Source organism: Vicugna pacos, chromosome 33 (assembly GCF_048564905.1).
Source record: "Vicugna pacos chromosome 33, VicPac4, whole genome shotgun sequence".
Lineage (NCBI taxonomy): Eukaryota > Metazoa > Chordata > Mammalia > Artiodactyla > Camelidae > Vicugna > Vicugna pacos.
Window position 1 is genome coordinate 16,474,946 of NC_133019.1, and position 26,991 is coordinate 16,501,936.

At 37.4% G+C, this 26,991-nt stretch overlaps 2 protein-coding genes and 1 long non-coding RNA gene across 9 annotated transcripts in view; 1 reads left to right on the plus strand and 2 right to left on the minus strand.

Moving 5' to 3' along the window:
* LOC140691071 (uncharacterized) overlaps window positions 1-19,055 on the plus strand; it is a 35,520-nt gene extending 16,465 nt beyond the window's left edge. The window contains exon 2 of the long non-coding RNA XR_012066520.1: window positions 18,824-19,055. This is a non-coding gene — a long non-coding RNA (uncharacterized lncRNA). The remainder of the gene's footprint in view (window positions 1-18,823) is intronic.
* BCO2 (beta-carotene oxygenase 2) overlaps window positions 1-19,101 on the minus strand; it is a 33,150-nt gene extending 14,049 nt beyond the window's left edge. Inside the window, exons 1-5 of the mRNA XM_072953780.1 lie at window positions 18,969-19,101; window positions 14,644-14,848; window positions 4,338-4,549; window positions 4,013-4,128; window positions 3,245-3,347 (exon numbers count right to left, since the gene is read on the minus strand). Coding sequence (XP_072809881.1) covers window positions 3,245-3,347; window positions 4,013-4,128; window positions 4,338-4,549; window positions 14,644-14,848; window positions 18,969-19,056 — 724 coding nt within the window. The 5' untranslated portion in view covers window positions 19,057-19,101. The remainder of the gene's footprint in view (window positions 1-3,244; window positions 3,348-4,012; window positions 4,129-4,337; window positions 4,550-14,643; window positions 14,849-18,968) is intronic.
* A 2,296-nt stretch (window positions 19,102-21,397) lies between these two features.
* Window positions 21,398-25,617, minus strand: TEX12 (testis expressed 12). Of its 7 annotated transcripts, none has more exons than XM_015250869.3 (5): window positions 25,551-25,617; window positions 23,877-23,952; window positions 22,998-23,109; window positions 22,855-22,906; window positions 21,398-22,079 (listed from the first exon to the last, which is right to left on the minus strand). In XM_015250869.3, the coding sequence occupies exons 2-5, from the start codon at window positions 23,934-23,936 to the stop codon at window positions 21,935-21,937; spliced, it is 369 nt and encodes a 122-aa protein (XP_015106355.1). In that variant the 5' UTR covers window positions 23,937-23,952; window positions 25,551-25,617; the 3' UTR covers window positions 21,398-21,934. The 7 variants fall into 7 exon arrangements, with proteins under 7 accessions (XP_015106355.1, XP_015106354.3, XP_006217920.2 ...); XM_015250868.3 differs by having other exon boundaries at window positions 25,519-25,578; XM_006217858.4 differs by having other exon boundaries at window positions 25,479-25,568.
* Window positions 25,618-26,991: the final 1,374 nt, after the last annotated feature.

Sequence of the window (26,991 nt, forward strand, 5' to 3'; positions counted from 1 at the left end):
AACTCTTCATTGTGTCTGATACAAATCTGCATCCTCAGTATCAAACAATGACTTAGCTGTTAGTAGGTTCACTATAAATAGCTATTGATGGATTAACTAACAACATATGTTTGTCAAATTATTCAATGAATGAACAAATATTGAGGTCATATTGAATTATCTTCCTGGTGTTAGAATTGCCAATGTAAGTCCTGAAGAACTTAGGTAACTTACAGAATTTCACAATCACTAAGTTTCTTTTGGAACAAAATAACCATATGGTTCTCTACTCACTTATTTAGCAACTACTTACTGGATGTCAACTATATTCCAGGTGTCTTCTAAGAGTCCTAAGTACCATATTCCAGACACTTGCATACAGCAGTATCCAAAATAGACAAAAGGCTCTTTTATAAAGCTTAAATTCTAAAAAAAAATTATACAATATGTATGTTTTACTTTTCATACAATTCAGCTTACAAGTAAAAACAAAATGCATCAGATGATGAGAAGAACTGTAATGAAAAATTAACCAGGGAATGGGGATTAGGAGTGAGTATATAAGGATGGGGGCTACTGTTTGCAGCTTTAATTATAGTGGTCTGGGAAGACTTCACTAAGAAGGTGACACTTGAGCAAAGACATGAAGAAAGTGAGGACGAGTGCCTTGAGGATACCTGGGAGAAATGCATTTCAGGTGGAAAGAAGAGCAAATGCAAAGACTCTCAGCCAAGAGTAAGTTTGGAGTGTTCAAGTAACAGCAATGAGGCAGGGTGGCCCTGTCATAGAAAGCAAAGAGAAAACTCTAGGAGATGAGGTGGAGTGGGTTAAAAGGACAAACTGGCTTATGTGCTGAGAAAAAACTGAAGTGGGACAAGGGTAGAAGTAAGGAGACTAGTTAAGAAGCTATTGCAATGATTCAAATGAGAAAGAATGGTAGCCCAAACCAGAGTGGTGGCAGTGGAGGTGACAAGAAGGGTCGAATTTTGGATATATTTTGAAGGCATTGCTGGAATTACTTTTGACCAGTTAAACATGGATGTGAGAGATAGGTATAAAAAAGGATTCCAAAGTTATCACCTCGACAGCTGGAAGGATAGCGCTACCATCAACTGAGATGGGGAACAATTTGAGCAGAGAAAGTTTAGGGGGAAAGATCAAGAGTTTGGTTTTAAACAAATTAATTTTGTAATGTCTATTAGACATCCAAGTAAAATGCTAGGTAAGCAATTGGATATAAATATTGGGGAGATCTAGGTTGGGAATATAGGTATGTTTTGAGAATCCATTATAAATGTGAGTTTTGCTCATGCTCATGCCAGACACCCAGAGAACACTCAGCAGAAGACTAAACACCCAGGGGAGTGACTTGCACAATACTGTGAGTCTAACTCTGGGAGACTCTTCAAGACTTTGTGTAAACATCAAATTGAGGCAAAATAATAAGCACAGCCTCTGATAATTGGTGGCAGGGTTTCTCAGAGATCCATGGGCCACTCGCACCAAAATCACCTGGGGACCTTGTTAAAATGCACCAAGATAAGGAGAGAACGGGTAGTTAAAATGTAGGTTCTTGGCCACTTTCCCAGTCTCTGAAGATGAAGCTCAATGATCTGCATTGCTAGGAAGCGTCCCAGGTGATTCTCAGGCACACTAAAGGCTGAGAATCACTGATTTAATGATCAATTTCTTTTAGAAAGATAATTCAGAATGGTTAAACAGTATTTCTCATATAATGAACTAGTTACAAAGTTATATACTTGGTTAACACGGTTCATTTATGAAGAAATGGATTTTTTAACGATCAAAAAAAATGAATGGACAAAAGACTACTGAGTCAGTCTACCCATCTGCCAAAACATTTTACCTAAAAAAGAAAGTTTGCTGTTTCCTGTAACAGCTTTGAAGAATACATCCCTATCTGAGATCAGGTAACAAAGAAGAGGAGAGAGGGCTGAGCGATGATGCTTCCAGGGTACCCTATCTCTTCTTGAGCCAGTTAAAAAAAAAAAAACATGCAGTATTCATTTTCATATACACTCGTATGTGTAAACATGAAGATGTAGAGATGAACAATGCACAAAGTCAGCTACTCACCAAAAGGTACACTAACCATCCAAAAGTTAACCCTATACAAAAACCTCACAGGCTATGGATGATAGACTGACAGCTAACACAGTCAGAAATAACTGATATTTACACTTACAGAATTCTTTTCAAACAGAGAGAGACAATGTGTACTTGGGTATAGGAACATGAATTTGCAGGTCCTGAGAGAGTCTTCTGTACTCAGTGATAAATAATTATTAAGATGGTCTTGGGGGAATGGCATAGCTCAAGCGGTAGAGCGCATGCTCAGTATGCAGGAAGTCCTGGGTTCAATCCTCGGTACCTCCTCTAAAAATAAATAAATAAGTAAATGAACCTAATTCTCCCTGCCAAAAAAAATTAAAAAAAAAAAGATGATCTAACAGAGTGACTAATAGCAAGCTTTTGGGTGTTATTCAGGGTTGATGCCAAGTTGGTATTAGACACTTAGCAGCTTGCCTAGGCAAGTATTCTAAATGTTTTCAAGGTTCACTGCCCTTCTCTGTAAAATGGAGGATAATAATAAAATGTTTCTCAGAGAGTTGTTATAAGGAGTAAATGAGAAAATGTATGGGGAAAAAATGGTTAACACCAGCACTTACTAGGCACTCAATAAATGTTAGCTATCATTATTAGCCATTAGAACTTCCTGGAACAGATTGGTAGGTAGCTGGGGAAGTATGTGGATGACAAGGAAAGAGATGTGATATCAGTGATTGTGAATGCAACCAAACTATAACCTTAACTTCCTTTGTGGTGTATTACTCCCATGATAAAAATAAATTCCTTCCCATGTACTAGACAGTGTAACTTCTCTATATCCTTTGCTGTAGCTTTCCAAATTTCTTATACTTACAATATGGTACTTCCTAAAAATTCACATTTTAGAAATTCATGCTGAAAATTCCTACAATGCTTGTCAATCAAAAAGCACAATGGAACATGCAAATATGAGTTACACTGAAAAGGTCAAATAGAAAATCAGCTGCTAGACATATGTGCAAAAAGACTACAGAACTTAAGGATAATTTATTTTAAGTTCAGTAAGGCTACTCTGGAGATTTCTTTCTGAACCTTTCAAATGAACTTACATATGTTAATATCTTGACTGTAATAGAACTCTGGGAAGACAGTTAATGCCCTTTTATTTTTCAAAAGACGTCCATCCCAAATTTACCATGTGGCCCATAGGAGTTCCCCATGTTGTATGCTGTTCCATCTGGGTCATAATGAGGATGTGCAGTTGCTCCATTCACAGCAATAAATTTGCTCCAGTCTACCTGCAAATTGAAGATTGTCAGAGACTTAAATGTTACATGGGCAGATCTCTATTTAGATGCAAAGACAATAGGAATGTGTCAAATATTAAAATAAGATATAAAAACTACAGTTTTAGCCCTAGTGTCTCATCTCTGAGAAATCAAAGTTATTTTTCCTACTAATGAAAAAGAAATTGAGACCGAACAACAACAATAACAAAACCAAACAAAACCTTACCAACAGCACAAAAAAAAATGGACAAAAATGATTATCCAGTAAGGATTTTTTTTTTTTGCCCAAGATCACAAGATGAGAACAAAGTTCAAAAGAATAAGAATTAAAGTTAAAATTCTCATCCAAAATTTTACTTTATTTGTTTTTTAAAACAATTTTACTGAGTTATAGTCATTTTACAATGTTGCGTCAATTACTTTACTTTTAATTAATGTGTTAAGTGAAGGCAGTGTGGGCTAAGGAAGAAGTCGTCTAGAATTATCTTAAAGGAAAACCAACCCCACAGGCCATTCTAACCAGGACAGAGGGTGCACAATGACCCAAATCAGTGGGTAACTTCGTTTTTCTTTAAGGCTCCAATTTCTTCTTCAGATATCTACTACCCTAAAAGGTATGTTCAATGGAAAGTAATTTTAGGGTCCATTATATTAATTTTAATCCTGTATTTTACCTTTTCTGTTTTTTCCAGGGTTTCAATGTCCACTTTATTCATAAAGTTGGTTTCTGTACTAATGTAGTAATCACCCTTGTACCGCACATAGTTGACGTTGGTGTTGTCAGTCATTGCTGAAACCAAACCCAAGTTATTTAAGCGCCACAATTTAGTGTAGCAGGCCCTAAGCACACAATCAGGGGGAGAAAACAGTTTAAACATCCTCTCATACCAAGAAATATATATTTCAAGATTTATATTTATAAAGATTGTCATATACCAGAATAATTTAAAGAATCATCACTATCACCTGTAAATTATGGGCATGTTAAGGGCTGCTTACCAGGCAGCTCAAATTTTGACATGAAACGTTCAAAAACATTCTTGCATGGATCAGGGAAAGCCAGTGTGCCAAATTCTGAGATCACAATTCGGTCACGAGCACTGTTGGCCTTATATGTATCGCTCTGTAGAAACTTGCTCCTATATGTCACTGTGCCCTTCTCCATCTTGAACTGGTGAAGTAAAGCCATTCCATCAAACCAGTGGTTGTACCTTTAAACGGGAGCAAAAAAAGAAAATATTAGTAAGAAAAACATGGGGTCAAAATGAGAGACTTCAAATGTAGAGATAAGCAAATGGCATGGGTTCCTGGCACAACCTGATTAGGGAAAGAACTTGAAATTAAGGAATGATAGCTTTTGAGGATATCCTGGAGTACAACAATGAAAGAGCAACTTACATTCCCCTGACCCTTACCCCTTGTCGAAAAGCTCACTTCAGAGGGCTAAAGAAAAACCCTAAGCTGGTGACTCCTAAGATAATTCTATCTTTACCCTATAACCAAGAGAACAGCATGAGAGGATATGGAATGCTTGACATTTCCCAAATTAAAATGGGTCCCAAAACTTTTAGAAATACTTATCTTCATATCTTTTACATATTACATTTCTACTTTAAAAATTTTCAAATTTATCAAAACTATTAAAGTAAGCAAACAAGATAACTGTCCTTACTGGATAATCATTTTTGTCCATTTAATTACACTGGAATTGATGTATTTAAATGATGGAATATCAAAACCTTGTAAGGAAACATTTGTAGCTTTGCTTTTAAAAGGGTTTAACATTACATAGTCTTTTCTCTCATATGTTTGACAGATTGAATGTTTAATATCTTTAGCATGACTAAGGTGGGGAGGATATAGGTCAGTGGCAGAGTGCGTGCTTAGCATGCACAAGGTCCAGGGTTCAATCCCCAGTATCTCTGTGAAAAAAAAAAAAGTTATTTAGCATGACTAAGCAAGACTAACATCATTGTCTTAAAAGGCTACGGTCCTGAAAGCAAGGGTTCAAAGATACATTTGTACACCCATGTTATAGCAGCATTATTTACAATAACCAAAATGTAGAAGCAACCCAAGTGTCAATCAGTGGATGAATGGATAAACAAAATTTAACATACAATGGAAAATTATTCAGCCTTAAGAAGGGAAGAAATCCTGACACATGCTATAACATGGATGAACCTTAAGGACACCACACTTAAATTAAACAAGCCAGTCACAAAGACAAATACTGTTATGATAGCACTAACATGAGGTATCAAAATAGTCAAATTCACAGAAACGGGAAGCAGAATGGTGGTTACCAGGGGCTGAGAGGATGGGAAAACGGAAAGCTATTGTTTAATAGGTATAGAGTTTCAGTTTTGCAAGATGAAAAAGTTCTGAAGATTTGTTTCACAGCACTAACCTGGACACTTAAAAAATGGTTGAGATGGTAAATATTGTGGTTTTTTATGACAATTTTTTAAACAAACCACAGGAAATAAGAAAGTTTCTTTTTTTAAGGCCCTTTTTACCCAGTGATTTGAGATGCCATCTTTATCATAAACTAAATTTCCGTAAGTTCTTGGGTCTATTTCCGGGCTTTCTATTCTATATCACTTACCTATTTATCTATTTATGCACTGATATCACAATGTTTTAATTATAAAGGACTTGTATTTTAACATCTGATACAGCTAGTTACCCTCTACACTGAGAATTTTCTTTTTTAGTGTTTTCTTGACTATTCTTGCGTATTTATTTTTCCATATGAACTTTAGATTTCATTTGTCTAGCTTCCTTTTAAGTCTTTGGAATTTTTATTAAGATTGTATTAAATTTAAAAATTAACTTAGAACTGACATCTTTGTGATGCTATATCATCCATCCTGTTCAAGAACAAAGGATCTTTCCATTTAATTGTGTCTTTCAGGCGTGTCTGAAAGTTTGCACATTTCTTGTTAAGTTCATTTCTAAGTATTTAATCTTCTTTGTTGCTATTGTAAATAATGTTTTTTTCTACCGTTATGTCCCCTAACTGGTTATTCTTTGTGTATATGAAGGCTAGTGATTCAGCATGTTAATTTTACATCCTGTTACTACACCTTTTATTCTTTGTGCTATTTTGCCATTAATTTTCTGTGGTTTTCCAGGTTTACTGTGATGTCATCTGCAAAAAGAGACAGTTTTACTTTACTAATCATTGTGCCTCTAATCAATTTCTTTAGTCAAATTGTATTAGTTATATCTGGTTAAGTAGTAGTAGAGATAGTAGCCATCCTTTCCTTGTTCCTGCTTTAGAAAAAATACTAGTAGTGTATCCCAATTTAGTATTACTGGTTTTAGGACTGAGATTAAAATATACTAATTTACATATGTGTGTGTGTATATACACACATATATACTCACATATGTGTGTATATATGTATATACACATATTTTTCTTCTAATATATGTATATGTAAAATATGTATGTATATATACATGTATATGTATATGTGTATATACATACATATATACAAAATCATATTGAGAAAATATCCATGAAGTCCTATTTTCCTGATTACTTTTATGAGGAATGGATGTTGAGTTTCAACAAATGTTTTGTTAGTATTTATAGAGAAGATTATGATTATGACTATGATTATTTTTCCTGAGATCTTTTAATATGGTATATGACATTAATGGATTTCCAAATAATGAAACTACCTTGCATTCTTGGAATTAATCTTATCTGATAATAGTGAATTATATTTTTCATGTAGTGTTGGATTCTGTTTGCTAATGAAATATTTATTAGTATTATATTAGTACTATATATTTTGTACTTTTTCATGGGTATTCATAAATAATATGAATAAATGATAGTTTTCTTTTTGTAACAACTTTATCATGTGTAGCTATCAATATTACACCTGCTTCATAAGAAAAGCAGGAAATTTCCTTTCACTTTTAATCCTCTGAAATAATCTATGCAGCATTGGAACTATAAAATATTTGAAGGTTTGGTAGAATTTCCCTGTGAAGCAATCGGGGCCTAGAGCTTTTTTAAAGAAGTAGTTTCTCAATAAGTTTCTTGTTTTCCTCTACAGAAATTGGTCTGTTTAAATTTTCTACCTCTATCAATTTGGATAATCTGTATTTCCCCAGGAAATTATCCATTTCTTTGAGATTTTCAAATGTATTTACACAGAGGCCCATAAAGTCTCTTGTAATTTTTTGTCTGTTTCAGTAAATCTTCTTTCACATCATCATTTCTTATTTTGTACATTTGTGCTTTCTTTTCCTTCTTGATAATGTTAGCCAGTGGTTTCTCTCTCTATTTTGGTAATTTTTTTCAATAATACTGAAAACAAAATACTTTCAATAATTATTGCTATTCTGGTCTAAAGCCCAATAGAACCATGATACATAGAGCCAAATACAATACTCTGGGTGTAAACTCAGATACTCAGCTTCCTCATTTAAGATATTTCATATTCTTTTCTTTCCTTCTTATTTTTTCTGTTATCACCTCATATTGTTGACTTACACTGAGCTGTCAAGAAAAACCTCTAATTTTTTAACACATTCTGCTGTTAAGCCAATCACTTCCATTTTCATTCTTGGGTAACTAGCTTTCTTGATCCATATTTATCTTTAATAAATTTCAACTTGTTAGATTCCATCTCACAAGATACTTCTAGACACTGTCATTCAATGCATTCATTTATTCAAATCAATCAATATTACTTGAGTCCCTACTATGTGCAAGGCACTGTGCCAAGCTCAGCAATTATAGGCATATAAATACCTATAATACAAAGTGATTACTGCGACAACGGAGAAGTGTTGGGGGAAAATAACACTATCTATGCAAAGAGGGAGCAACAGCACGGAAGGATGTGGACATCATGGAAGGGCCAGAGGGAAGACGACATTTGTCTGGTTCTTTAAGAATATCTGCCAGTCGGAAAAGGGTAGAAGGGCATTCTAGGGAGAGGTAATTTTTAAAAAAGGAAGAGCCTGAAGGTACATGGCATCTTGGAGAAATAGGCAGTTATGAAATGAGTGTGTAGGCAGAGCCGTCAGTGGCAGGAGATGATGATGGAGAAACAGGTCAGCACAAGGCCCAACAGTACTTAGACTTAAGGCTTAAAGTCCTTCAACAGGCAAGTGCAGAGTTTTGAAACAGGAGAGTGAAACTGTGAGATCTGTATTTTAGAAAGGTCACTCTGGACACAGAGTAGAACATGGGACAAAAAGGAAAGCATCCAGATGTAGAGAAACCAAAAAACGGCCAGTCAATAATTCAAGTGAGAGAAGATGAGAGTCTAAATTGAAGCAGCACAGTTAGAAAAGGACAAACTGCAGGAATGAGTCAGAGGTCACTGACAGGAGTGACAAAAAGAGAGAATCCAGAAAGTCACACCTGAATGGATGGTGATGCTTTAACTAAGATGGAGAACACGTGAAGAGCAAGTCCTAGGGCAAAGCAAATAGTTCAGTTTTGAACAAGAGCCTGAGCCAACTGCAAAACATCGGGGTAGAGATGTTCTGCAGCCAGTGGCAAGAATCAGATCTAGAGCACAGGAGATGGGTGCGGGGTCGGAGGGTGGATGCTTGAGAGTATCTGTGTGTGATAGGCATAGCCACAGGTGCAAATGAGACAGTAACACCACCTACTGAGCATTCACAGCATGCCAGGTAGCATGCGAGGCACTTCACCACATCTTTTATATATGTATAATGTGCGTGTGTGTGTACACAGTTGACCCTTCAATAACATGTGTTTGAACTGCAAGGGTCCAATTACACCAGATTTTTTTTCAGTAGCAACTGCTACAGCACCACACGATCCGCAGCTGGTTGAATCCACTGATGCAGAACCACAGGTGGAGGCACGTGGCACAGGGGGCCGACCATAAGTTAGACACAGTTTTTCCACTATGCAGAGGGCTGGCACCCCTAACCCTCCTGTTGTTCAAGGCTGAAATATGTAAATATATTACTTCCCCCCATCACATTGATTAGCGATGGGGAACTACTATTCCCATATTACAGATGTGGAAACCAAGGTTCAGAGCAACAACATGCCCAGGGTCACAGGGCTGGTAAGTGGCAGAACAAGGATTCCAACTCAGTGCTGACTCCAAATCCTGGGACCCACAACATCCCCAAAAGGCAGGTGAACTGTAAGAAGTTATTTGACAGGACAGGGAGTGGGGAGAGAGGGCACTGAAGGGAAAGAAGAGAATGAAAATGCAGAGTGCAGTCCTTGGCAGCCACTGAATGAAGCACTTTATATGCATCATCTCCTTTAATCCTCATACCCATTCATTAAAATGGGTATTATTAGCCTCATTTTTCATACAAGAAATCTTGCTCAAGATCATAGCACTGATAAGTGATGAAATTGGGATCTGAACCAACTCCATCTTACAATGAAGAATGCATCATTCCTACTACACCAAAGAAAGCATACAATGAGAGAAAAGGAAGGAATACTCAGGGCAGAGGCTGGGATATATCAACATTAAAGTGACAGATGAAGTGAGGTGAGCAACAACAACAAAAAGTGATTTCAGAACATGCAATCAGAGGGACAGAGAAGTATCAGGAGAAAGTGTTATGTGGGAATCCAGGAACCAGAGAATGTTAAGACAGGTGGTCAAGAAGGTCAAATGCTGTAGAAAAGTCAGGCTGAGGACTGGAAAGCCCATTTCATCTACCATTTAACAGGCTTTGGTGATCTTTTTGAGAGCTGACACTGTAGCACAGTGGGGTGAAAAGTCAGATGGCAGTGAACTGAGAAGACCCCAGGAAGTAGGAAGACAGAAGCAGTGAGGGGAAGAGAAAGGGTCTTAGCTGGAGAGGAAGGTGGGAAGGAATCAGGGCTCTTTAGGATGAGAGGTCATTTGCAGGCTGAGTTGAGGGGCTGGTGAAGGAGAAACAGACACAAGGGGAGGGGTGTGAATGATGCAGCAAGGTTTCAGAGGCGGGGAAGAGGGCCACCTCCTCCTCTGATCAGGACGAGGAAGGAACAGGTACCTCTGTGGGGAAACACGGAGGTAGGGAAGAGGGCAGTTGAAGGAGCTCAAATACAATCACCCTTCTATTCGTTATACCTGGTTCATCTGTTGGCAGTGAAAGGGACAGGGAGAGTGAAGGAGGTTTCAGGAAAAAATGCCCTGTAGGAAGCTAGAAAAAACAGTGACTGCTAAAGATTTCCTGGCAGCACCAAGGACTCGGCTAGGACTGGAAATCATAACTCTGTAATTGAATCAATCAGCAAGGTTATATGATTTCCTCTAAATGTGCCCAGCAGGCTTGGACCATGAATGGAGGGAACTAGAAATAGGTTAACGGAGGACTGGAAATGGTCGGAGACGCAGCGATCAGCAGGGCCGAGGAAGTGAGGGTGGTGGTGAGAGTGTGTTTGAAGGGACTGACCACCGACTTGGAACTGGGGAGAAGAAATCAAAGAAAACTGATAAAGGAAAGCTGATAAACTGAGGAAATGGAGAAGAGTAAGGAGAATTCGATGCGACTGAAAACAAGTTTAATGGGAATGGAGGAGTGTGGAAAGTGGGGCTTTGAGCGCACAGTCTGAGTTCAAGATCCCAGGGGAAGGGCAGTTCTGTGGAATACGTTCCAGGATGTGGCCTCAGTATGGCCTTACTGAAGCACAGAGGGGACAATCATTGCAGTGGGGACGGCCATGGAACTGGGAGGCTGGACTGTCTTCATCGTGGACCCTGAAGTCATTCCAGGAGAGTGGTTGATGTTCAAATGCTCAGGATAGTTAGTACTCTGCCCAGATTCATCTGATTTTCAAAACTGATAAGCACGCCTCCAATGAAACCATTCATTAAAACCTTTTTAATTGAAGAAAGGCCTTTGTCATGTCACTACCATGTCTGCACGTTCTATTAAGTGGCATCTAACAAGAGATCAGACATGCACAACTGAGTGGGGCTATTCTTGTCCACAGGTTAAGGGTCACACTGACTTCGGGTCTCTGCCCTTTAAATCTAAGTTGGGAGCCAACCACTAAACTAAGCCTCCGTTTGTCTCCTCTTTGACCTAAAAATACCTACCTACCAAGGGGTGGGAAATACCTTGTTCTTGCTATAAATGCCTACTGCTGGCTCTGGAAAGAAGTGACTTGAAAGACCAAGTAGATGCTTATGAGGACCAGCCACCCTACCCGCTCCCCTTTCCCCACGAAGATGTTTATCTTAAAAGAGGCCTATGGTGCAAGCCCAGGCCCTGAGCAGCTCTGCTACTTCGTTTTACAATTTGCTAGAGCTGCTCCTGCAGCAGATGAAATAAACACAGTGCTTTCTGCAAGAGGCTGGTACTCTCTGGGGGTTGGACTAGAAGTTTTCTTTTTCTTTTCCTTCTCCTCCTCCTTTTTGCTTTATAATCTTTTTGCGAATTGTAACTTCTGTGAAATCCAGATGTGTAAAATAGGGAAAAGTAGAGCTTCTCTGTTAGGCCTGGTGGGTGGGGTTCATAAGCCGGTTTGCTCCTTTTCTTTTTCCCTACCTCCAAATCACACCCCCACCCTCCCAGCCCCACAAACACCACCCTGAGCATTTAAAGTAACTCCTTCAGGGCTTTTTGCAGCAGTTGGTTGGGGAAGGAAGGGGTGGTGGAAGCACACTGCATTTTGTTTCCTTCTAGTCTTATCATTTTGTATGTCTAATATTCAGTGAAGACAAGATGCAAGAGGTCCAGCAAATTAAAATATCTGAGTTACTAAGAAATATCTCTTGAACATGCTCCTAATTCTTGATCTGTTTCCAACAACAGTTGGAGAAACACAGCAGGACCACGATCAGATTCCCATCAGGCCCACAGGAATGGTACAGCTAGTAGAAAGTAGAAGAGGTGGTTGCCTGGAGATTGGGGAAGAAGAAAATGGGAGTTACAGTTTAATGGGTACAGAGTTCCAGTTTTGCAAGATGAAAAGCGGATGGATGCTGGTGATGACAGCACATCAATGTGAATATACTTAATGCTACTGAACTGTACACTGAAAATCAGTTGTCAAACTTTAGATGGTAAATTTTATGTTATGTGTATTTTCACCACATTTTTTTTAAAAAAGGCAATGGTTTCTGGAATATCATCCAGCCATTAAAAATAATGGTCATTCAGATTTCATAACACAGATGAAAAGGCTTATGATGGTGTGAAATTTTTAGGGCAAAAAAATTCAGTTGATATCTAAACTATATAAAGAGCTCATATAACTCAATAGCAAAAAAACGAACAACCTGATTTAAAAATGGGCAGAAGACCTGAACTGACATTTTCCAAAAAAAGACATACAGATGGTCAACAGGTACATGAAAAGATGTCCAAAATCACTAATCATTGGGGAAACGCAAATCAAAACCACAATGGCATACCAACCCACACCTGTTAGAATAACTATTATCAAAAAGACAAGAAATAACAAGTGCTGGGGAAGATATGGAGAAATGAGAATTCTTGCACACTGCTGGTGAAAATGTAAATTAGTACAGCTACTATGGAAACCTGTATGGAGGGTCCTCAAAAAAGTTAAAAATAGAACTATCATATGATCCAGCAGCTCCACTCACTTCTAGATATTTACCCAAAGAAACTAAAAACACTAACTCGAAAAGATATATGCACCCCTACGTTTATTGCAGCATTATTTACAAGAGCCAAGCTATGGAAACAAGTGCCCATGGACACATGAATGGATAAAGAAGATGTGTTGTATACACACACACAAACACACACACACACACACACACACAGAGAGAGAGAGAGAGAGAGAGAGAGAGAGAGAGAGAGAGAGAGAGAGAGAGAGGAATACTACTCAGCCATAAAAAAGGAAATAAATCTTGCCATTTGTGACATGGATACAGCTTGAAAGCATTATGCTACGTGAAATAAGTCAGACAGAGAAAGACAAATACTATATGATCTCAGTTATATGTGGAATCTTTGGGAAAAAAACAGAAGTTCAAAGATACAGAGAATAGATTGGTGGTTGCAAGAGACTAGTAGTTGCAAGAGGTGAAGGAGGTGAAAAGGTAAAAACTTCCAGTTATAAAATAAGTAAGGGATATAATGTATAGCATGGAGACTACAGTAAATAATACTATATTGCATATTTGAAAGTTGCTAAGAGAGTAAATCTTAACAATCTTCAACACAAGAAAAAAATTTTGTAACCATGATGATGTATGATAATTAAACAATATACAGAAATACTGAATCATTATGTTGTATGTCTGAAACTAATATAATGTTACATGTCAATTATACCTCACTAAAAATATTTTATATATAACTGTAATTATTTAAAACAAATCTGCAGAAATGGGGGAAGGACTAACAGGAAATACACCAAAGTGCTAACAGAAGATGTGGTACACAATTTTCTCCCCACTCCATTCTACATTTCAAAAAGTTCTACTCAGGTAAAAACTTTCATAATGAAAAAAAAGTTTCTAATATTTTTAAATGTTTAAAGCAAAGTAGATTCCTTCCTGACTATAGTGGTTTCTTCACATCACTTCATGTCCCTAGTAGACACACAGAGAAATGATATACTAAAGAGTTACTGGGATTTTTTTTCATTCTTTACATATATTTATTGAGTGCTATTTAAGGACAGGGCACTGTCCTAGATACTGGGGGTATGGGGTGAATAAGAAAAAGTCCCAGCCCTCACAGAACTGATATCTAGTGAGGGAACACAGCTAATAAATAAAAAACAAATAAAATATGCTAAATACCGATAGCGCTGAGAATTAAAATAGGTAATACGATAAACAATAGCATTTTTAGATTGGGAGATCATGAAAGGCTCAAAGGATATGAAATTTGAGCTGATATCTGACTGACAAGAATCAGACTTGGGAAGAAAGATGAGTGAGCCAATGCCAAGACCTTGAGCAAAAATAAATGTGCCTGGTTTGAGGAACTGAAAGAGCCATTGTGTCTGGGGGGTACTGGGTAAGGGAGTGGTATGAGGTGAAGACATTGCCCCTTCCTTCAGGAACTTGTGATGAAATAGAGCGCGGTAGTCATGGAGATAGTTCCTGACACTTCTCTTTTGGTATAAACCTTCAGACAACTTAAAACTTACAATATTCTGCAAAGCAAAAAAAGTCAGGACTTTTAAAAAAGAATTTAAGTATCCATTTTTTTTCTACAGACTAGTTTCCTCATCTGTAATCAAAGGGATTGCATGGCAACGTTTAGCCTCAGAGAGGAAGCAGACATTAGTGCATATTCCAAAGAACGAGCCCATGCTAAGAAACCGAAATTGTTCTCCAAAATCAAGGCTTACCTATCCTTCCCAAACTCAAATTTCCCAGGTCCAATTCGAAGTAGATAGCCATTGAGCCACTTAGGAAAACGTCCCTGGACTCGAGCAGAGATGATCTGCGGAGTCTCCTCTACCGTGGTTAGAAGTGGTGCAATACATGGAAGATTCTTCTGCTTACTGAAGACCACTTCTTTCTGATGAGAATTTCTGACATACTTTTTCAAAACTGAAGAGGAAATCAAAAGCACAAAAATGTTACCAATCTTCTGTAAACATGCTGGTTCTTTATAGACAATAATCTCATCTACCGATAAGGGAAATGTAAACCTAACACCAAACATGGTCTCCAAACTCCTCTCCTTCCTCATTCTCAGACCATCAACTCTTTGGTTCTCCATTTCTGAACCACCACAATATTTTTTATATTCTTGAGGTACAAGTCTGCCTAAGATTTAATTACCATTACCATCATTTCCCAGAGTTAAACAATGCTGGTCTTTTCACAAGACTGAATCTACATGCTAATAGCAACCTCGTTGCTATAATAAAAAATGCCCACCATTCAATATTGTCATAATTACCTTGTCCTCAGGACTTTAGATACACCAGAATGTGATCCCAAAGATTTCACAGTGCTTTATCAGATTCAGTAGGATCTGCAACTTAATTTTTTCTATTTTAATGGTATACATATTAATGTACACAGTATTTCTAGGAAAAAGGCGTCATAAAGTAAATTATACAGTGATACCTGGTCTGAAATTACCTGAAGTTGAAAAGTCACACACAAAAAAATCATTATTTTATAATAAAGAGATGAAAATTGTGCCTATAATTTCATACTTAGTGTTCATTCATGGGGCATTACTGCCTAACACAGAGGGATGGTCAAATATATAATTAATTAGGTACTATAAAATACAGTCCTTTATTTCATTTCATAAAACTTTAACAGTGATATAGAAGTCTAAACTAGGGAACGGGGGGAGAGTATAGCTCGAGTGGTAGAGTGCATACTTAACATACACAAGGTCCTTGGTTCAATCCTCAGTACCTCCTCTAAAAATAAGTCAATTTGATTACCTCCCCTCTAAAAAAATTAAAAATAAAAAATTTAAACTAGGAAATGAACAAACTAACACTTAGGACACTATTCCTCTAAAAAAGTAAGATTTGTGTTCTTTTAGCAAAATATTTTACAATATTATATCCTATTCCATTTCCTCAAAATCTTTCAAAAATTCAGTTTGGAGCACAGGAGACTTTCTACTTTCTTGTAAGCAACATTTCAGTCAAACTCAGCTATTTCCTAATTCCCCAAAGAAAATCATTTTCACCCTGAATGCCATCCCACTAATCTATCCCTGAAGAAATGTTATCTATTGTTCAAAGTCTATCTCAAATGCTACTTCCTTTAAGGGGCAGTACAGTGTAACACTTACAAGTGTAGGCTCAGGCTCTGACTGGCTCTAGAATACATGGGTTTAAATCTCTGTACAGTTTCCTCCCAAGCAGGGGATAACAATAATTCTTATTGCTCTTAAGGTTATAAATAACAAATGAGTTAGGTTATATAAAATTTTCAGAACATAGTAAATACTCAAAATGTTAGCTATTATTATTTATGGAGCTTTTAATGATCAATCCAACAAAATGTAGTATCTTCTTTCTTTGAGTTATTTATTCATTCAATAAAGTGGTATGCACTGCTGCAGGGTAAAAGGCATTAAAACTGATAAAGAAATTCACTGCCTAGGAAACAGACATACAAGTAGATCATTTATACAGTAGTCAGTGTTTTGGTTGAGCGCTGTTTCTCAAAGTATGGTCTAAGGGCTACTTGTAACAGAAATACCTGGCATTATTGCTAATGTGCAGATTCACGGATCCCACTCCAGACCTAATAAAACAGAACCTCTGAGATAAGGCGAGCAGGTATTCTAAGGCATACTAAAATCTGAGAATCACAAAATCAGAGGTATACAGAGGATGCTTTGAAAACTCAGAAGAGGAAACCATCAGGCACTCATCTTACTACTGCTATCATGATGCATATTTATCCTATTCTCCTAGATTAAAATAAACTCCCTGAGTCAGGCATTTTACTCCCCTTACTTAAGCAGAATTAAACTGAATACTCTGGGCATTTGTCTTAATAGAGATTTATGAATTTAAAACATTTTGTATTTGTGAAAATATTTGCACGTTTGTTTTATAGCCCATAGCATGCTGCTGGCAGTTTGTTACATACTCTTCCTATTTTCCACAGCACTTGACACTGCAGTCAACACCTCCTTAAACCCCCTTCTACTCTTGCCTTCTGAGATACTGCACTTTTCTAACTTTCCTGCCCTCTCTTTGTTTGCTTTATGCCAGCTGACAACCTTGGGCAAGTTACTAATCACTCTGAGCCTTAGGGTTTTCAATGATAAAATAGGGATAGTGAGGATAAAAGGAGGATGAAACTTCCTGTTCCGTCTACCATCATAATTAAATACAACAGTAAATAACTTTCAAATATTAATTCCCTTTATTGGCTCCTCTTCTTATCACCTCATGAATATGTTCCTGAAGTCTGACCTTGGACCTTTACTCTTTAATCTCAGCACTCTCCCTGGTAATCTCATCTAGTTCCTCAATTTTACTGATTACTTCTCAACATACCACCATGACTCTCAACATGTCAAGAGAATTTTTCACTTTCCCCCTTCCAAATTAATTTTCTCACCTGCTAAACAACCTAGCTTCAAAATCGCTCTGTGCCTTGAATTTATCTCCTTCACTGTCCTCCTAATGTTCACTAAGTGGTTAAACCCTGCTGACTATCCTCACACAGGCCAGGAAGAGGATGCTAAGGGGATGATACAGGGTAGCCAGTATAAATTACCAGGGTGCAGAAGTTTGCAGCGGTGCCTAGGGTAAATCCCTTGTAAAGATTTTCCCAGTCCGCCCCTCCTGGGTAGTCCCCTCAGTTTTTCTTCCAGCGTGAACCTGTCCTCATCAGCACTGATGCTTCATCTTCTCTTACCTAGCAGTAACTTCCTTTCTTCTGTCCTAATTTAGGCCCTTACAACCTCTTAGATGGCTAGTATCACAGCCTCTTAGTTGAAACTAGAGAGGGTAGCCTTCATCTATGCTAGAACTTGCTAACTGACGGGCCTGTTGATTCCCTTAGCTTTGGGGATGGCCCGAGGCCCCAAGTCAATCACCTCCAGCCCTAAGTAGCTCATGGGGCTCCAGATTCCATCCAATTTACTCCAGTGTGATGCAAAAATACTATTTTCTATGTGAGCTATAATGTGAAAACAGTTAGGAAGCAATGCTACTAAATAAATCTTCCCATCTGACTGTATCATGCATTCCTCCACAAAACCTTTACAAATGAGTCTTCACTGTCTACCAAGTAAAATCTAAACTACTTGACCAAGCACTGGAGGTACGTACAGTCTCACACCAACCCGCCTGTCCAGGTCTGTCTCACTAATACCTTTCCCTCCAGCCAAACTGGATCACTCCTCATCCTCTTCTCCTCATAACTGCACCCTTTTGCTTACCTAGGATATTTCTTACCTCCTTGAGGTGATGCATCCTTCAAGATGCAGTGCCCATGTCACCTGCTTTATAAACACCACATTCCCATTTCACATAGCAAGAACTGATTCTGTCTGAAATCACACAGCATGTTTTAGTACCCTTTAGGCATTTACTTATTCTGTCTAGTGTGATAAAGAAGAATATACTTTGTAACCTTTACTACCGATACTCCTTCAGTACATGGTCTTGTTTTTGTCCCCACCCCAGTATTTAACACATTGCCCTGCATCCGCAAGCATTACATTATTGAATTAAATAATTTTAAGGGCTTTAGCGCACATTAGCATTTCTAATTGCTCTGTATCAGCCAATTTCAAGAAATAAAATCATGTAACAGTTGCTGTGATAGAAAGCTCCAAAACAATAAACAGAGGTTTTAAGGCAGTCACCCAGAATGCAAATAGAGGCAGCAAACATTTACATTAGAACATGTAGCAGTGATTTTCAATTGAGAAAGTTCTAAATAGTGAATATTCTTCCTATTGCAGATCCAAGAGAATTCTTAAACCCCAAATCCAGTCCCTATATGTTGCATAAAATACACAAATGGAAAGGCTGTTTTCCTGACAAGAAAACAAACCCTGACTCAATTTTCTTTAATTCCCAGCTCTGCAGTGTTGCTGCCTGGATGTGCGCCACAGAGAATGGAAATTTCAGAAGCTCCTAGTATTCTTCAGGAAAGAGGCACGCAGTTCTAAGTTCAGGCTAGTAGGAAAAGGAAAAAGAGGAGGAGGAAGGGGCAAATCCCCTACCTGGGATCCGGTGTACTATCACAGAAAGGATATCACCTGCAATGGCAGAAAGATTGCTGAAAAAACGTAAAAAGTTTTGAAAAAACATTTTTGTTTTTGAGTTTAGTAGCAGCAGATTCCGTGATTCCCAGATCCTCACACTGACTGGCAGTGAAGTGAAACACTCACTTCCTGGGCTGTCCTTGGCTCACTGGCAAAACAGAAGGGAAAGGAGACGGGTGGAGGGGGCAGGGGTGTTAAAAAGGGCGGGGTTTCAAAAATGCCTGCAGTCTCTTAGTCTCACTTCCCGGACTGGTATCCCAGCAACCTATCTATAGTTAAGTTGCTGTTTGAAATACTGACATTGGACCACCAATAGTGGTCTCCCTCCCGAAACTTTGCTCTTTGAAATCTGTCTTCACACTACAATTAAGTCAGCTGATGAATGGGATCAATTTCATTATCCCACTCCTCTCCTCTGAATGAGTCAGATCTCTTTACTCACAGAATAAAGTCCAAATTTAATCTGTCAACAAAGGACTCTTTAATCTGGCTACAACCTACCTTTCAATCTTTGTCTCACTGCCTTTCTAACATTTCGTCTTTCCTTTTCTTTTCTATTCATTTAATTTGCTAAACATTTCTAACAATCTAGTATGAATAAAGCCCTGTGAAGGTATGTCCTTAAAAAATTTATATATAGTTTTATTAATTTAACAAACATTTCTGAGCAACACTACTGGGCTACAAATTGAAACTAGATTCTGTGCTGTTCTCTAAGCCGGTTTAGATGATACACTGTTCCCCTTTGTGAATTGTCAGCTCAGTAAAGTGACTTATCACATGTTTTTTGTTCTTCTGTGCCTTTGAACAAACTTTTCCCTCCTGAAATATCTTTCGACTTTGCTTTCCAAAAACTCATTTCAAAACCTACCTCTCTGACCCCCTTGCCAAAGCCTTCTAGTAACTCCCACTAGAAGGAGTTAATAGCACTGTCACGGAAATACTTTTAACACTTACATGGCTTCCTAGCAAAGATGTATAACTGTATTTCAAGAAAGGAGTGGTTAAAATTGTCAGAAGGGAGAACCAAGTATCTTAAACTATTCTGTATCCCCCACAGTGCCTAGCAGATCATGAAATACAATTTGTAACTAGTGAAAAATAATTCATAAACTTGTGAAATTTTACTGAAATGAGTGAGAAGTATAAATTAAAGGGCAAATATATTCCTGCAATAATATACATCCAGTTGTGCGATAATTATTCTTATTTATGTGAATGGTACCAAAGACATCAAATTTGAGGGGAAAAAACCCTTAATTAGGCTTTCAGAAACTTTTTCCCCAGGAGGTAGCTGTTTTAACCAGTAAGTACATTGTGACTAAAAATCAGTTCCCTAGTCTTACACACATTAAATGAAATGATCAATTCTCTAAACTACACAGAGAAGAACCAGATATTGAACGACAGTGACACTATCGAGACATAACAAATATGAAATCCACTCTGAAATAATTAGCCTTATCTTTCACATTAATAATAAATGCTTAGAAAAAAAATAAGTCGAGAATATTTCTTAATGATGATAAGCTAGCAGAGTCACCTTCATATTTAAACAGTAAAGAACTCTGTAAGGTAACAGAATAACTCAAAATCCAGCTGATAAATCGTATCAACTCAAATATAGTCATCCTGTTGCATTCAGTATTTAAAATCCCATTTCTAATAGTTACTTTACTGACCTTCAGCCTATCCTGAACCATCAACATATCCCTCTACAAACCTAATAATTTTTCCCACTTAATAACAACATTTTTAGTAAATATTTACTTTACTGTTTTCAGTCTTTTCTTGTATGAGTAGTTCTTTTATGTGGTATATATGCCTTAAAATAGTAATTTGATGGAATGAGATTTTAACATTAGGAAGGCAGCATGACAAACATACGGTCCACCTGAAGAATACCAAATTCCCTATGGTATTGTCTATAAATATGTCCAAGTTTGTGACTGCTTGTATCAGCAAAATATACATATAACAGATTAAATTATCTACATGACTGAACAATGAGTGCTGTGATTTTTTTTAAAAATCTGATGAATAGTTATCACATATAACTATAAATCATATTGAAGGTTTTCAGTAAAATCACAGCAGTAGCTTCTGTCAAAGGGAGGACTTTTTTCTGGATAAGCATTAGATCTTCTAGTCCAAATTCAACTTCTGAATTATAACAAGATTGAAATGACTCACCAAGATTGCCTTGTTGTTTAGCCAGTCTCTACTTTTGCATCACTAACCTTTACCCGACCCTGCACAGCTGCTAAGGCTTCAAAGTAAACTTCATTAACTGCACCGTTGATATGGTTGATGTGTAAAAAAATCAACTCATAAAGTTCTGGTTAGTAATTTCTGGTTTTAACTTTACCACTTTTATCACAAGACAATTAATTTTAAACCAAATTTTTATTAGCGATGTATAATAATAATAGTGAAAATAATCAAATGGTAATATTGAATAGCAATGGCACAGTTTAATTACATATTGAGACGCTGGAAAAATTACTTTTGGGCTTTAATTTTTTTTCAATACCAACCATGAAAAACATCTTAAAACTATCTTGAAAGCTATCCATCTGCTTTCTAAATATTCTAAAATAAAAAGTACAATATTATTAAATATTATCGAATTAACTCAGTGAGTCTTCTAGAAAGTTAAGAAAGGTTGGGAGGATTGAAAAAATTGAATTCATACATAATTTAAATAATATAGACGTTTATAAAATATGCCAAATAGTTGACCCTCAAAAGAAAAACTACATATTTCATATTTATGTCCAGCTTAAAGCCTCTTTTAATTCTAGAGAAGAAATTTATTTAAGATACACATTTTTCTTAACAACTAGCAAGCATTCAGAGCACAGATGTCATTCTTTCATTACAACAATGGGTTTAAATTCTCAGCTAATTTTAAGTACACAATTTTATCTGTGTAGTGTGTTTGCAATTACTGTAAGCCTCTGTCTCAGGAGCTCTCTCTTCTGTATTAGGAAGTTTTCAATGGTATTGGCTTCTTTGAAGAGTCCATCTATCTCATCAATGTAAGATGCATCTACCGCTGCTCTCTCACTAGTGGGGAAGAAAGTTTTACAATAAACTAGTTATAACATCTAAACCCACTATCATAGTGATGTTCTTTATTATGCTATATTTGTCAGCTATTTCATTTTAAATGGCTTTGTATATCAGAAAGCTCCATTAATTTACACACATCAGTAAAAATTCAGTCAGTCCCACAAATATTTTTGACTACTGCTCTTGATACAGCAGAATACATATCTTATATATAATTAATTCTAATTTAAACTATGTACATTATTTTAATTGCCACAGAAACCATTATTCAACTATAGTGACTGTCCAGTAGTTTAAAAAATAATCTTACAAATCATCTCAGGCCAATAGAATATTTAAATTCAGCCTTCAAATATATATTGAAAATACTTAAAACATTTCATAAGCATAAATATCTATTTTATCTTTAATATCCCTCTATTATCATAACCTTCACCAAATGATATTTTTATACCCTCCCCTCAATGATATTTTTCTGAAATAAGTTTTTTCATAAAATTTTAAGTGTTATATCATCTAATTAGAGACCAAAATATATCTAGCCTGATATCAGCTCTGGGAGAATCAAACCAAAGGATATTTAGTAGAAAAGTTAGTCTTTGAAAATAACCAACTAATCTATTATAAGAAACTGAGGTAGAATAAAAAATTTCCAAAATTACTGGACAGGTTTTGCAGCCACTGAACTAAAATTCCCATTATGGCGTTTCCAAAAGAAAACTTCTATGTCTAAGTTAAAGACTCAAGAGAATATACTATAAGTACTTGCCTTAAGATCTTTGCATATGCAGACAACATGAGATTAATTTCTTTGCCCATATCTGTTCAAAAAAAATCACTAAGTTATGAACTACAATATATCTTCCATATTATAAAATCAATGTATATAAATATAAGCACTTTATACACCACCATTTAAATCTTTCTCCAGGGCTTCATCTTTATAAAACAGTCCAGAGCTTTCAGAGGAAGAGGAATCTGATTTTCCAAGAGAGGACAGTTGTGGACTATCTGGCATTTGAGGCTAATAGGAGAAAGCAAAGAAAATAAGTAAACAGTTAATAAGATCCTTAAGGTATATCATTCCATCAAAAAAAAAGCAAATAAAATACCTTTCAAAAAAAAGTAAACATGCTAGAAATTATATGCTCTATTGTCCTAACCAGTCATTTGTAATTTTACTATCAAGGAAACTTTTATACCCAACAAGCACTGTTCAACATAATAATTTTATTGTGGGTTTACACTAGACTTTAAAAATGGTATTAATCCCCTGATGAAACATTTCCTGTATCTTGAACCAGCAGATGTTTCCATAGTAAAACAACAAAACTTTAATTTGGGTAACAGCCAGATGCTTGCAAATTTTTCCAAGATAACATAATCTTTAAGGGAACAACTAATGTCCCAAATGTAATCAAATCAATTGGTGGGGTAGTAGTAAAGAAGAGTAGGATATAGTGCTCTTCTTTAAAAATATCTGCAAGTACAATAGCTAGGTATCTTACTTATCTATCAGAATAATTATTTAAAGTCCAATGTATCATAAAGGCATGAACCCACTTCTGTCTCTAGATCACAAATTTATCACAAAGAAATCTCCCAATAGTTTCATGGAGGCCTGTACTTAGTGAAAAAGAAGCTGAAATCAACATAGGTCCTGCTGGGTCAATCCCAGCTCTGGAAATATGAAGACATTAAATTCCACTTATCAACAGAATTATCTTAGATGGAACAAACTTTAGCTGTATATAAAATAAAAGATTAAGGCTCCACAAGCATATAGATTACCTCCAACTCTCTTGGTCTTTTGCAATTTCTATTATCAGGTTTTACAAGGTGACTTGCCATATTCTGGAGGCAAGAGCTGGAACGTTTAGAGCAATGCCAAATTTAGGTACAAACTTCATGCTGCAGCTCCCCTGAATCCTTCCCTTTCTTTCCATTCCTACTACCACTGTTAGTTTAGGCTTTCATTATTTGTCATTTACCTAACCCACTCAAATTCTCCCTTCTATGTTTCATCCTACCAACTGCTGGTTGGGTAATCTCTCAAAACTCTGATTACTGCATCCCCTTAAGTCAAAAAACCCTCCCTTGATAATTCATTGCTTCAGGATAAGTTCAAATTCTTCGGTGTGGAATCCAAAGTCCTACATCACCTGGCGCCAACCTATCATTCCCATGATTTTCTTCTGCTCTCTGTTATATTCCATCAGCCAAAGTAGTCTCTTTTGAACTTCTTCCTTGTTTCAGGATTCATTTAAGATTTTTCTGCCATCACAATATCTTAGTATTAAAATAAATCTTATAGTCATCTAATTCAATCTCATTTTTCACAGATGTGAAAACAAATAGAGGTAGCTGACCAAATTCAAACATAAAAAGCTGGGCCAGACTAGAACAAGACTGCTTCTGAGATTTTTTTCCCCACTGTCCTATCTTACTTTTTTCATATAGCATCAATTTTTACTTTCACTTTTAAATTACTTTCCCCTAAACTGTGAAGATAATTTCCCAGGGAGTCTGGAAAACTAAGTTTAAACTTAAAGAAAAACTGTTAAAACATATAATGGTATGGTCTCTACATCTTAGTAGATGAAGATCGCTCGGTACACTCAAGTTTTCCATTGACTCTGCTTGCTTTTTGAGAAACTCTGCTGACCTGGACAACTGTAACAAATCTGTTTGATTAGCCACATGTAATATTCATATGTATGACAGAAAGACTGCAACAACAAGTAACAGAGATGTCTGTTTAGTAAATTCCTTATAAGGCTCCTACTATCATGTCAGTACCTTTCTAGTACATTAAGTGTAAGCACTATAATATCAACATGTAGAAAACTACTACATGCGCACGGGGGCGCTCACTTTGCCTTGGGAAGTTCGAGAATGTTTCAGAGAAGCCAACATGAGAACTGTTCTCGTCTCCCTTCCCCTTTTTCTCTTCCCTTTTCCTTTAACACCTCTTCTTGCCTCTCTCAAAGCAATAGAACGTGCGTTTAAGTCAAACCAAAACTTTTCTAACTAGGTAACTCTGCCTCTGTAAAAAGATTAATTTCTCTGTCATGACTTAGGGCCTCAGCCAAATCCAGGCCTCGTCAAGACACCAGGCCCCTGCCTGCGACAGACCCGTCACAGCCACTGACCCCGGCTGTGCAATCTGAGGCGCTGGTGCACAGTCATCACCAAGCACTACCCCTGGACCTCGTGCAACTGTTTGCTACTCGCCTTCTTTCTTCTCACCGTCACCTCCGCCCCTCAGGCCGCCCCACCCACCTTGGTCCTCACTTTCCGCCCCGCTCCCCGCCTTTCTCCCCACGAGGGTTTCAGCCTCACTAGAGACCCTACAAGGAAGCGTCCACCCTTTCTCATTGCCTTGCTTCACACCCAGTCACGCTCTCCCGGGCGCTCATCCCAGCATCCCCACCCCAAGCCCGCTCGACTGCTAGGCCTCGGGACCTCGTCAGCGAACGCGCAGGAATGAAGAGGCCGGATGCACTCCAGTGCGCAGGCGCAGGGGCGGTGGCGGCCTTCCCGGCAGGCAATGCGCATGTCACGTGACGTGCCCGCCCCGCCCCCCGAGCCGCGCCTGCGCCGCCTGTCTCGCCACCCCTGAGAGGCGTCTCCTGTTCATCTTCTCCGGTTGGAGTCCTTGTGAGTCAAGGCGTTTCCCTGCCTTCCAGTGCGCTTCTGCAAGAAGCGGGAACCTGAGACCCGTTCCTCAAGAAAAACCAAGCAAGAACTGCCTGCGGAAGGCCGGGGTGTGCCCCAGCCCCTTGGAACCTCAGAAAACAGAATAGCAGCACACCACCACCACTTGCCAAGTGAAAGTTACATCATGTCCCAGATGGTTTGTTTGCAGGAAGGGTTTAAACCTGAGTTCTCCTGGCCGGCTTGCCGAGGCTTCGAGATCCAGAGCCTCCGTTCCTTCACCTATTTTTTTTTTTTTTTGATCCAGACTAGCTTTTGGAATCACACCGTTTTAGAAAATTTCTTCTTTAATGTGTCAGTAACTTCATTCAGTAGTCGACTTCATTGACTGCTTTCAAAAAAATACTTCATAACATGCGAGGCTCACATACTTGAAGTTTAGCCTCACTGGATGCTTTCACATGGCAATTTTGACCTGCAGTTTCAAAGACAGATATTGTACACTCATGCCCAGTTAGTTGTGGGAGAAAATTGAAAGCCCATCACCTCATAAAACAAAGGTCAGTAACATTTCCCATAAATTCCAGATTCACAATCTTACAACTTAGCAAATTATATTTAACACATGTTATTAATGTCTTTTTCCCTTTGGCTTATTTAGATGTTAGCTGTCATAAAGACTTGTAAGTATTGTGTGTATATGTTTATTTATTGTCTGTTTGTGAAAAAGGTGCTCATTTTAACTTGAGTTGCTATTATTGTGAAATGTAAGTCATCCAGTAAAAGTAGACTACATTATGGTGCGGTTATTGGTAGTCTTTAAAGGATCCCAGTCACTTTCTGATGACTGATAGAAATCTGTATTGAAATTTTCCCTATTTGTGATAAAATGAGGAAAAAAATAATGAGTTTTTCCTAAAGCTAATGCATTCGCTTTAAAGGATTGTCTTAATCTGATGCTGTGTCCTTCCTATAGGTTGTGGTGTTAAAGTGTCTTCTCAAGAAATGAAAATACTGGGGAGGGTATAGCTCAGTGGTAGAGTGCATGCTTAGCATGCCCAAGGCCCTGGGTTCAATCCCCAGTACCTCCATTAAATAAATATAAATAATCCTAATTACTCTCTTCCCCCCAAAAAAGAAAACAAAAAATTTAAAATTTTTTTAAATAAAAATATAAAAATTTTTTTAGATTTTTTAAAAAGTCCTTGGTAAAATGTAAAGCTATCTACTCAGTGTTTATCTCTTCTTC

Coding starts and splice junctions, on each gene's coding strand:
- TEX12 (XM_031675538.2), bottom strand. CDS start 25,504: ATGAGCGCCCGGGAGAGCGTGACTGGGTGTGAAGCAAG. Junction 23,953..25,466: donor GTGACTGGGTGTGAAGCAAG/GCAATGAGAAAG, acceptor TAAACGTTCCAG/CTCTTGCCTCCAGAATATGG. Junction 23,110..23,876: donor AAAGACCAAGAGAGTTGGAG/GTAATCTATATG, acceptor TTCTCCTATTAG/CCTCAAATGCCAGATAGTCC.